Raw genomic sequence first — 13,546 nt, 5'->3', positions numbered from 1 at the left:
TACGAGGCTACGCACGTGTAAGTTAAGAAAATGGTGAAAATAATTATGCTAAATTTTAAAATTATTGTAGATCGTCAGAATGCTCGGGAACACTTATTTTGCATTTCATTTTCTTAAAATGTATCATATGTATGATTTACTATAAAATTAAGAGAACACAAGTTGATTAGCTTAATCTTTAATTGCATATTAAAAACAATTTTGACAATCAAACAAATTATGACATTTTCTTAGGCCGAAATAACAAACTTAACAATAACTTTCCTTCTTAAAATGTTCATATATTAAGTTTAAAAGTATATAGTTTGACAGTGCATCATTTTTTTATATTTTTAAAGATGTCATCATAGTAAAAAACAAATTATAATTCATTGCGGTATGTAATAATCTATCTGCACCAAAGTGGTTACTGCATAATAAATACACGGACGAATCTTTCTACAACTTCTAGTCAGAGAAACGGTATCGACTTAAGAATTAAAATTGAAAAAAGATATTTTGCTTATACTACAAAAAGATAATCAAATTTAAAAAAATGAAATGAAAAAAAAAATATTACGTTAAAAAATACATTAAACAAACACTTACTTCTACATGATCAAGTGGTAAACTTTCAGACAGTTTTTGTACAATCTCTATGGCATTTAATATCACAAATATCCATAAGAGAAAGGCTACCGGTTTCAGAAAGACTTTGACTTTTAAATCAAAGTCCAGATCGCCAAAAACACCATCTTCCAGTAATCCAACATCTTGGATATTATCGTCAGATAAATTATTGTCTAAATTAGCGTGCGATAGACCAACTAAAGCGTCAACAGCTCTTTGACATTCGATAAATAAACTATCGTTATAATCAGTTGATCAATACCGACATTTGGAAAAATTAGTAAATGAGAGTTAAATCAAATTGTTGTTTAAAATATTTCTTTAATGAGATTGAGTCTTTCTGTAATGTTTCAGGGTTAAAATTAGATAGAAAAAAGACAAATGTTATGTGGATTAGTGTAAACAATTAGATATTACGTAGACTAGTAAACCTGTTAAATGTTTAGGAATCCATGTAGGTTACATTAAACATATATGTTGTTGTAAAGATTTCTGTCGTCCGTTGAGGGTGCATATCATAATATGCTTCGAGTATCGGACGATGTTGAGCGCGCACTCGTTCGCAGTTAATGTCATATAAACATGCCTGAAGCGTTCCAATCACCATATATTATTATGAAAATTATAGTGTTTTGATGAGTTCTGAAATATTATTAACCTTATTACCTGTTTTTATATAAACCAGGAATCCTGGTAATAGGCTGTAATTGTTGATAAGAAGATTTAAAAGTTACAATTTAGTCAGTTTAGGTGACGTCTACTCTAGGCCGTCGCACGCTGTTTCCATTGTTTTGTATTCAGCGAGAGCCTCTCTCGCTCGGACAGGTTGGGTCACGTGACCCGTATGCTAATATTACCGGTACTATTGCTAATTATCCGTTTCTAATAATTTTGTATTTGTAGTGATAAATGAACACACACACATTGCCAAATTGCCACATTGACACCTTGCCACTTTGCAACCTCAACACCAATACTGTAGAGGATCACCTATTAAAAGTTACCTTGAGTTGTACATGCTGACTACTTGTTTCATTCCGTCTGTCATTCTACCTAACTACTACCGAACCAGATATAACAGTATAGTAGGCCTGTTAAGTGAACCAATCCTTCAAATTGTGATAACATTCTGAAACTTTGCACAGTTATTCATTAGGGTGTCAAAAATATGAAATGGAAGGGTTGCACAAAATTTGGTCAGGGGAAAGCCGCCATTTTGGATTTCAAAATGGCCGACCCCAAATATGTTAACTTTCCATGTATATCTCTGCTAAAGAGGCACCTAGAGTTCTGATTTTAGGTGCAAATTATATGGTAATGGGGTCACCAAACATATTGGTATTTAACTAACATTTTGATTGCATGGCGGCCATTTTAGATTTCAAAATGGCGGACTTCAAATTTTCACTTTTCAGGTATATCTCTGCTAAAAAGGCACCTAGAGTTCTGATTTTAGGTGCAAATTATATGGTAATGGGGTCATCAAACATATTGGTATAACTAACATTTTGATTGCATGGCGGCCATGTTGGATTTCAAAATGGCGGACTCAAAATGTTTCAGTATGGTACTTACACTTATAATTTTAGGTACAAAGTATAATGTATTGAGGTCAACAAACATATTGGTATAACGTCTTTAATTGCGTGGCGGCCATTTTGAATGTAGCTCAAACCGTACTGGCTTTCCTCTTGTTGTAAAAAGATATCGTCTTGCATTATTTACCTTCTTTCCATTAAATGTTCTGCAGTACATAGTTACAACAAACTGTTCTAGATAATCTGTGTCTGTTTCACTAACATCCCCTACAGACAATGACATCCTCTAGAAAACTGGAGTCGTACTGTACATGGCATCAAGTCTCGTTAAATGTAGCTTTACCTTTTCCTTGAACAGATGAAGTTGTATCACAACCGCAAAAGGAATCAAAGAACAAGTAAGCGGCTGATGCTTGTGGTACAAGAGAAGAAGCAATCTCGTGTATTGGGATGTACTTCAAGTGCTTCCCCACTCCAAACTTGATCCAAAACTCGTGGATGCTAGGTATTCTGTAGGAAGCTGACAATGCAATGCAAACAACAACATCACTGTCTACAGTCTTGACAAGAATGCGCGGAAAATTGTCAGCGGCATGTTTAACATGAACAAACATACGTTCATCTGCCTCTTCTATGTTACATTCATACGCTGATGCCATGTAACATAGAAGAGGCAGATGAACATATGTTTGTTCATGTTTAGGTACCTCTTAGCAGAGATATACCTGAAAATTGAACATTTGGGGTCCGCCATTTTGAAATCCAAAATGGCCACCATGCAATCAAAATGTTAGTTATACCAATATGCTTGGTGACCTCATTACCATATAATTTGCACCTAAAATCAGAACTCTAGGTGCCTTTTTAGCAGAGATATACCTGAAAAGTGAAAATTTGAAGTCCGCCATTTTGAAATCCAACATGGCCGCCATGCAATCAAAATGTTAGTTATACCAATATGTTTGGTGACCCCACTACCATATAATATGCACCTAAAATCAGAACTCTAGGTGCCTTTTTAGCAGAGATATACCTGAAAAGTGAATATTTGGGGTCCGCCATTTTGAAATCCAAAATGGCGGCTTTCCCCTTACCAAATTTTGTGCAACCCTTCCATTTCATGTTTTTGACACCCTAATAAATAACTGTGCAAAGTTTCAAAATATTATCACAATTTGAAGGATTTGCCTAAAATATGCACCTTAACATACTAGTACTTACATACATTTCTACATGGTCCTTCGAGCCGGATAAAAATGGCCGAGGAATTGAAACAACTGAAAATCAACAGACGTAATGCTAAAGGAAATCTAACCAGACAAGGCAATGCACTGAAGAGGATACTTGCATTGGAGAACCCAGATTTGGAAGAGATTAAAAGGAAGGCAGATTTATTAGAGGACCTCTTTGCCGCAGTAGAACTAAAGCATAACGAATTAGTCGAACATGTGGAGGGCGAGGAAGACTACAACACAGAAGAGAAATGGATGTAGGATTGCCAGGACCAGTTCTTGATTGAAAAAGAACAGACAAGAAACAGTATTAAATCTTTAGAAAAGAAACTAAATGAGACTGTTGTTTTAGTAGATGACAGTAATGTGAATAATAGTAATGTTATTAATGATTAAATTTCAAGTAATCAAAATGATATCCATGATGATGATGTTAGTGATGTTAATTTAAGTGATCCTGCCTGATAGTGATATAATGATAGTCACCCTCGATACACTCGGAGATTTTGCAGATGACCTAGGAAACTGCTACGGAACCCTAGAAGCTTTGGGGAAACTCTCGGAACTGGATACCATGGAGGGATTATCCAAAGTTGTGCAGATTTTACCGATATTCCAATTTCAAGTTGAAAGAGAACCATACCACCGCTACACTCAAGCATCTACTTGAATTCGTCCAGAAGGCTAGGGACAAAGAGGAAGATCCAGTATTTAGAAGGGTGCTAACCGCTAAGAAACCAGAAAAGGATAAACTTATCCAAAGGGATCACCAAAGAAATCACCGACCACCAACAACTATGACCCTTACAGATACGAAAGACAGCAAGAAACTACCTCGGATGTTTTGTCCTTACTGTAACGAAAACGAGCATTTCCTTGGGGGCTGCAAAAGCTTTAGAGAACTAAGCAAATCTCAGATGAAGGATTGGATCACTAATAACAATCGCTGTAAACATTGCGCTAGAAAACATGTTACCACCGAATGTACTCTTCGGAAGGGTTGTAAGATGTGCTCTGAACTGCATCTTACAGTTTTGCACGACACCCTGACACCGGTATCTCAACAGTCCACTCCTTCCAATCAAGCAGCAACAACCAACCAACTCTACAGTCTGTGTCAACAGTACAAGCCCAGAGACGTAATACTGAAAATCGTCCCGGTAACATTATACAGTCCCACCAGCCAAGTTGATACCTACGCTGTTTTAGATGATGGGTCGATGGAATGAATCAACTACACATAAAGGGCCACGAAGACAGCATTGTTTTGAAAACCGTGGAACACGGAACAACCACTGTTCCTGGACGGAGTGTAAACGTACAAATATCGGCAAGAAGTGAGACTCACAACAGATATAACCTTGACGATGCGTTTTCTTCGACCTTGTTAACACTGGGGAGCTACTCGTACCCCACAAGAGAGATCAAAGAGATCTACAATTACCTGAAAGATGTCCTTTTACCAGAAATAACTGACGCACTTCTTTTAGTCATGATAGGAGCTGACAACGTACATTTGCTTACGCATAGAAGCCCAATGATACAGCTAGGCATTAACTCTCCAGCAGCAGTACATACAGTGTTTGGATGGAAATTGCATGGCCCAGTTCCTATGCCTTTGACCTAGCCACCAGTCACTGTAACAACCTTCACCCTATGCGAATCATCACGACTGAAATCTGATGTTAGAAGGCGTTGGCAGGTGGAAGAACTTCCTCCTAGTAAGGCAGCGACTCGTTCTCGACTCGACCAAATGGCAGTGAATAATCTCGAACATTCCACACACCTGATTCAAGTAGATGGAGTGAACCGTTATGAGGTTCCCCTGTTGCGTGATAACAGCGGTACACGATTCCGAGCTGGTGTAGAGTCGGTGATTCCACACATGAGGAGAACGGAGAGGTGCTACAACCAGAAGCCTGAAAGACGTGAGAAACACAACCAATTAATCCAGAAGCTAGTCGACGATAAACTAGTGAAGATTATTACATCAGAAGAAGCCGAGAAGTCTGAGGAATCTTGGTTCGTCCCTCACTATGTTATTGAACAGAAAGGTAAACACAGATTAGTGTTCAATTGATCCCACGAATTCCAGGGTCTGAACTTGAATAAGCATCTGCTAGCCGGACCTAATTTGGGTTCATCTCTCATCGGAGTAATCCTGAGGTTTCGCCAACATGAAGTAGTGATATCTGGTACGACTAAAACCAGAAGACCAATCCCTGTTCCGCTTCATCTGGAGGGATTGTGATGAAACTAAACAACCCACCATCTACCAATGGTTATCTCTGTTATTTGGATCTACCTGCAGCCCGTGCTGCGCTACTTATCCACTCCAGAAACTAGCTATAGAGCATGGTGAACAATATCCAGAAGTGAAAAGATCCATCATGGAGGCCTTTTATGTAGACAACTGTTTGGATAGCTCGAAATCTACAGATGAATCTGAAATCCTTGTGCATGACATCAGGACTGTACTGAGCATGGCTGGCTTCAACGTTAGACAGTGGGCTAGCAATAAACCGGAGGTTTTTAAGGGATTGCCTGAGGAAGCAATCTGCACCCTGCACTATATTAGAGTTCCAACAAGACACTAATGAAGCAGAACCTATGTTGGGTATGCGCTTGGATACTTGATCTGACTCACTTACATACCGCCAGAATCATGACCATCGAGATGTTGTAACAATGCGATATATTTACCGGACACTACGACCCCATTAGCTTCCTGGTTCCATTCCTTATTAGGGGTAAGCTTATAGTCCAAGATTTGTGGAACATGGATAACATCGATTGGGACAGAGAAATAACTAACTCCGAGCTTCGAGCCTCCTGGGTCAAATTAAGTATGCCAAGATTGGAACTCTGCGCCGCACTGGTTGGTGCGAGACTGATCGACTTCATGGAACAAACCTTAAATATTCCTATTAGTACGAGACACCTGTGGAGCGATTCCACAACGGTACTGACGTGGCTCACTTCAGAAACCTGTAGATTCAAGGTCTTCGTCGGAACTCGAGTAACAGAAATAAACGACTTAACCAAAGACATGACCTGGCACTATGTGCCCACAAAGCAGAATGTGGCAGATGATACCACGAGAGTTTTGTCCTTATAGGAAGTCGCAAGCGACCACAGGTGGAAATATGGACCGTCATTTCTAACTCAGGCTACAGACCACTGGCCAGTGATGCCCAAACTCCAAGATCAACCTGGTGATACAGAAGTCAAGAAAGTGTTTTCTGTGGGCTAATCAATGTTGATGCTACAGATGAGATCAGCCACCTAAAGGACTTTTATGCACTGTTGCTCCACCTCGGCCGGAAGTTTGACGGGGCGGCCCCTCAACAAATTGAGAATGAAGCCTGGAGAATAGTACAACGATTTCCCAGAAGACGTTACAGCACTGAACACTGGAACCTCACTACCTACAGGTAGTAGACTGAAGCAATTAAGTCCAGAATGGGACAATGACGCTGGTCTTATAAGAGTAGGTGGACGATTGAGTGAAGCAAATGCTATACAAGAGCAAATGAAGCACCCAATCATTCTCGATCCAAAGCACTGCATCACAAAACTTATTATCCGACATACCGACGCTAAGTTGCTACATCCTGGACCAGAACGTGTTCTATCGGACCTGAGAAGGAGATACTGGATTCTCAGAGGCAGAGAAGCTGTTAAAGGACAACGACGACTATGTCAAGAATGTCAGCGGTGGTGAGCAAATCCTACCATTCCTCGGATGAGAGACCTTCCGGCCGCAAGATTACAAATATTCAAACCCGTTTTCCATTGCACCGGGATCGACTGCTTCGGACCCATGTCTGTGAAAGTTGGACGGAGAACAGAAAAGAGATGGGGAATAGTCTACAAGTGTATGACACTTGGCGCCATCCATTTAGAGCTTTTGGAGAGCATGAATACGGAAGCATTCCGGTTGTCGTTCCGCAGATTTGTTGCGCGAAAGGGCCAACCAGCTAAGATTCTCAGTGATTGTGGAACTAACTTCAAAGGGGGAGACAAAGAACTCAAGTCAGCCTTCGACCTGATGACAGCTGATCTTCGAGACAAACTACGACCGTTTCAAGTAGAATTCCTTTACAATCCTCCTAACGCTCCTCACTTTGGAGGAATATGGGAGAGAGCGATGAGGAGCGCGAAGACAGCTCTCAGAGTAGCACTAGATAACCAGCTAGTTAATTATTAATTTGAAGATTTTCATTTTTTGGGGGGATCCTGCCTTCGCCCATTTTTCCAATAATCTCAATACTGTTTTTATTTAATTTGTGTCTTCAGGGCGTAAATAAATGTCTTTTGAATTAATTTTTAATTAAAATATGCCTTAGAACTTACTTACCATCTGAATTACAGTACCATGCTATTAGCTCGTGTTATTCGTCTATTTACTAACTCTTATAAGTGCTGATAATGTGGAATTAAATAATGTTATCTGGCACACAACGTATGCTGATAAATACAATTAAGTATGTTTGCTTTAGCCCCCAAGTAGTGAACCACCTCATTGGGAGGACTATTATCAGACATACTGACGGAGTTGTCCTATGCAACTATAATTTTTAAATGTTGCAAAAAAAACAATTATGGACTACAGAACTGTACAACAGCTCAGTGTAATTTCGGTGTTATTTTTTAATACCCTATGCAATAAATTCTATTCACTGCAAATTAAAAATATTGAGCTCATATTGTAAAAATTAATAATATGTGTAAAACAACAAAAAACAAGGATAATACTCCTTAGAATAAATGAGAGCTAATGAGTTGTAAATATTTACAATTTTGGCCTACATGATCGACATTCGAACTATTGGATTTATTATATATCAACAATTTCAGATTGCTATAGTTGGAAATATCTTTAGATTGTATGATATTATAAATTTCAATGCACAGATATAATTGTGTATCTATTTACCATACAGCTTTGTTGATTTTGTTTGTCTGCGGCAAATCGGCGTCGGCGACGCTAACAATTGTAGAGCAATTTGTGAAATCGTGGCGATTATATGGAAAACTGTAGGCTTTACGTTATTTAAACGAGTTAAAGCTCGTGGAAATATGTTTTTCTTTTTTATCGATACCGTTACCATATGTAAAACGTATCTCCACCAGTTGTTATTAGGGAGGTTTCGCAACCTTACGAATACGATAACGAAAACGGATACGTCACACATTTGTGAAACTTTTGAGCTGATCCCCATTTCATATTCGTAAAGCGTATTCATGTTGACGAATATCACCAGTCATATTCGTAACTACAAAACGAGTATAGTTTTTGATCTATTTTGCACATTTTGCATTTGATTCAGGAATGATTCATGATTATAATATAATTACACTTTTATTGAAAGTAATTTACTAAAGTAATTTACTAAAATGCCAGGTCAATTTTGATAAATAGCAGTTTTTAAAGTCCTCACTCGCTTTGATGTTACGCTAGGCCTAGGCAGCCAAGCACCAAGCAACACGTACCTGCGCTTCGCTCAAATTTACCGCAGTCATATTTTGGACGGCGCCCTCAATATTTCGTTGCCATGCGAAACATATTTTTACTGGCTTACGAAAAACGAATACGTGTGCTTGACGTATCCGTTTTCGTTATTGTATTCGTAAGATTGCGAAACCTCCCTTAATACTACTATTACTAATATAGGGACAGTTAATGTTGTTATATATGTTATATATCCTGGTATTTTTGTTGTATTTCTTGAGTACCGAATAAAACAAACAAACAAACAAATAGGTCAAACAAAATCGTAAATATAGTTGTATCACTATTTTACTACTAGAATATTTCAAAGGCATTCTGGCTGACAATTATTTACTCCTGCGTGTTAACTTTCGTGCTCATCTTCAAATTTGGTAACACCACTATCAAACGAACAATTAGAAATACAACGCCAATACCAAAACGTGGCGTTTTGAATCCAACATCAAGACAACCAATCACATTCAGGGCGGATGATGATGACGACGTTGGTCTATTTCCAGGATACGTTAGCCTGGCAACCAACAAGGTATTATTATTTTATGTAACAATATCAATCTTTTACAGATTATAAGAATGAACCCACAAAGGAAGGAAAGGAAAATTAAAAGCATTCACAATTTCACATTTTAATTGCATAGAAAAAATCAATGCCGTTAGCAAATAAATAATAATAAATACAGTAGAATCCCTCTTTTGGGACACCCCTGTTTAGCGGGCACCCCTTTAAAGGGGCACTTTCATGTGAAACGAGGGGCAATACATCAATCTAATCTAATCTAAAATAAACTCCCTACTCAGGGGACACCCATATTAACGGGACAAGGACAAGTTTGAGTGTGCCAATTGGTTGATTCAATCAAATCAAAAAAATAATTATTTATTTTAACTTAAAAACAACATAAAATACAAAATAATTATATACATTTATATTATTAATGAAAAACTTCTCAATTTCTGAAATTGTTTATTTTGGTATAGGGTATAGGCCTATGTTTCCCACGACATGAGCAAAGCATTTGATAAAATGCCTTTCGACATCTTATTAACAAAAATTGCTGTAAATTTCAATATTCAAGGTAATATCTGGAAATGGATATCTTCATACTTGACTGATAGGAATCAGAAAGTGTGTTTCAGGGGGGCTACTTCTTCCGTACTTCCAGTCACATCGGGTATACCTCAGGGCAGTTGTCTTGGCCCAATTTTATTCAATATGTTTGTGAACGATGTTAATCATAATGTTTCTTCTGAATGTTTTCTTTTTGCAGATGATATAATAATCTATAGACACAGACAAAATGCCAACGATATTGTTAATTTGCAAAATGATATAAATATTTTATCTAATTGGGCTGATAAGAATCAAATGAAATTCAATGTCAACAAAACTAAATTAATGCATATCACCAGAAAGCGTAACTTTGTTAAGCCGTTGTACTTTCTTAATGGTGAGACAATTGCGGTGGTGGATAGCCATAAACATTTAGGAGTACATATCGATTCTAAACTGAATTGGAACGTTCATATCGATAATCTGATATCTAAAGCTAATCGAATGTTAGGCTTTATTTTTTCTGTAGCCGGAAATTGTTCTCCAGACGCGATTTCGTGTCTGTACAAAACTTTGGTGCTACCTATTCTTGAGTATGGTTTGCCGGCGTGGGGCCCCAGAAATGGAGGACACATAGAACGCCTCGAACAGGTTCAGCGACGGGCCTCTAGACGTATTCTGGGACCCCACTGCGGACCTATATCATACGACGAACGTTTAATAACTTTGGGTTGGTTATCCTTACGTGATAGACGTCTAATGATTTTAATTTCCTTTATATTTCGTTGTTTTTATAATTTAACTTTTTGTAGTACTGTAAACAATAATATTCATATCAATCAACGCCATCCTGAATTACTCACATTTGTCCACCCTTTTGCACGTACCGATACTTTAAAATATTCGTCTATCAACAATTTTCCTGTTATATGGTCATCACTACCCCCCATAATCAAAGATCAAGCAGTTACTCTTCCTTTGAAAAATTTTCTGTCAAAATTGAAAAAATATCTGCTTGATAATCGATAACTTTATTTTAATTGTTTAGGTGTATTTTAAATTGTGTAATATAATCTGTATATTTTTTATTCATTTTTAACTTGTTTTAAGTTGTATGTTACAGGGGTTGCGGACACAAATGTGTTATGGCGCTCTGTTGCTGTCGCAACCCCTGGACCGCTTGTGTCGAATAAATAAATGAAAATGAAATGAAAATGAAAACCCATATTAAGGGGACAATTTGTTGGGGTTCTACTGTGCTTGTTATTTCATCTGAAATAATGTATTAAAAACATAAATGCATTTTCTTTTTTTAAATAATTTATTATAAATAATAATTTTTTAAGAAACTCCATCTTACGTGCAATGACTGTGCTGTTGTGGCAAGCTCTGGTCATTTATTAGGATCAAACGCTGGAAGAGAGATTGATCAACACCACTGTGTCATACGAATGAATCTAGCCTCTGTGGTTGGCTTTGAACATGATGTTGGCACTCGCACGACTATACGAGTCGTTGGCCATCGGAACATTAACAAAGGTCTAAGCAAAAGGAGTGTGCTACGAGAGGTACTTGTAAACAAAAAAACACGGACAGAAATGATTATTATCAGTTGGATGAATATAATCAAACAGGTTCCTAAGCTAACCAATGAAGAATACCGCTACGCCTTTCTTCTAGCAAACATTTACAAAGATGTTTCAATATACTCATCTCTACCAGACCGAATGGTGTTAGCTGAGGACCTCTTTAAAAACCAAACTGGTTATACAAGGTAACATAATAACGTTTACTTCAATACTTTAATACAAACATTAGGCTTCTAAAAAACAAAACTAATTTAATTGGTGTTGGCCTGTAACTCCAAAAACTCCTTTGAATTTGGGGGTTTGTGGGTATATGTGTTGTGTGTTTGTTTTGTTTTCAGGACCGTGTTAGTGGTTCATAATCGGAATAAAATTGTTTTAATATATACAGTAGATCTTATATTATCGAATTCTAATGACCACGTCATAATTTTATGTTTTTGGTAGATTTTAGTAATAATTTGCCCAGTACTACCGGGATTGTTATTATTGGGGTTAAAATCGCAGGTTAATATAACAGGTTATATGTAATGTCTTACCAGTGCATTTTCGGTATAGGCCTGTTGTTATTGTTGTGTGGTATCGGCTTATTTTAAATTATTTCTAATTAATCGTGTAGTAAGATAATCTATTATCGATCATACGTATTCATGTTACTGCTTTATTTATTTATAAAAAAATTCTAAAACCTATCTCGCTTGAATTTCAAAGGTTGCTTACAATCAACCATCAAAATGATTAATGTTATAGATAATAATATGTATTATAATTTAACAGAAAAGAGGTAAGCACAATGTTGACAACCGGGTGGTATACAATGGTGCATGCTATGGAATTCTGCCCTAGTATAACTGTATACGGGATGGCATATGAAGATTTGTGCAGGTAACACACTACCGAGACTGATAAGTCCATAATCTAGAAGTGTTTTAACACTTGTCCATTATACTTCTAATCACTATTCAACAATGTTGACACAATAAGATTATGAACTATAATAAATAGTGTTGATGTATTACGTTCCAATATTAGCTGTGTTGCTTCGAAGACGAAAGTCCTAATAGAGCAATTTTCTTTCCATCCATTCACAGATATCTGCTGGTAAAAAATGTAATCATACTGTGCCACGTTTAACAAATAAATGTTCAACGAATAAACGTGTGGAATGCAATCCGCACGTCGAAGGCATCGAAAATCGGTATCATGTACGGTATATGATGTCAAGCTACATAGAATGTGTGACGTAGTACACGAATTTTACCCATACGTATACGGATACGGCGGTTGCCCAAACTGCCTTAAAGCACTTCACCGCTTCAAAACACGCTTAGAAACTCAATGTTAATAATAATAATTTTTTTGATATCTTATAGTTCTACGAATACTCGGGTCCCATATCACTATTACGATAAGACAATATCAGAATGTACCTATTATAACAAGAGTGAAAATAAACAACGGGGTGGCCATCTTTTCATCACTGAGAAGGCAATTTTTCGTCGGTGGTCAACCTACAAAAACATTACTTTTAGACATCCTGTGTGGCCAAAGAAAAATAAGAAGGAAAATGGAACTTTACATACTCCGTTTTTGGACAAGTTTAACTCCAAAAGAAAAGAGTTTAGTCAACATCGGAAAAAGGAAACAGATCAACATGGTGTAAATCTTCAAATATCAATAAAAAAAAAGATAAAAAGAATAAAACTAGAGTTAAAGGACATAAGCCGTTAAGCAATATTACCGAAGAAAATTTAAGTCTTGAACATTGGCCTGCTTTGAATGAATATAAACAAAGTAATAATCTACAAAGCAATGTCCTACTATCTAAACAGCAGCATAATGTTTCGGTAAATAATAAAGTAAAGAAAAAACGTAAAAAGAAAAGACTGAAGAGAAATGGTAATTTAAGAAATACTTAGCCTAATTTAAAATTTAACTATGTGATTACGTCTGAACTTCATAATAGAATATCCATGTTTAATAATAATGGTATCTGTATTGGCAAATGAGAACAT

The 13,546-nt window shown here is 37.0% G+C and overlaps 1 protein-coding gene across 1 annotated transcript; it reads left to right on the top strand.

Annotated features, from left to right (window-relative positions):
- The first annotated feature begins 7,202 nt into the window (after positions 1–7,202).
- On the top strand, positions 7,203–13,546 carry LOC144843303 (alpha-N-acetylgalactosaminide alpha-2,6-sialyltransferase 3-like). Its single transcript, XM_078700098.1, has 5 exons — positions 7,203–7,556; positions 9,193–9,420; positions 11,292–11,719; positions 12,309–12,416; positions 12,905–13,546. Exons 1-5 carry the CDS (start codon positions 7,203–7,205, stop codon positions 13,260–13,262), a joined length of 1,476 nt encoding a protein of 491 aa, XP_078556224.1. The 3' UTR covers positions 13,263–13,546.

This window comes from Antedon bifida, chromosome 5 (assembly GCF_963402885.1).
Source record: "Antedon bifida chromosome 5, ecAntBifi1.1, whole genome shotgun sequence".
In the NCBI taxonomy this organism is placed as follows: Eukaryota; Metazoa; Echinodermata; class Crinoidea; order Comatulida; family Antedonidae; genus Antedon; species Antedon bifida.
The sequence above is the reverse complement of the archived record's forward strand: the minus strand, read 5'-3'. Positions and strand labels throughout refer to the sequence as shown.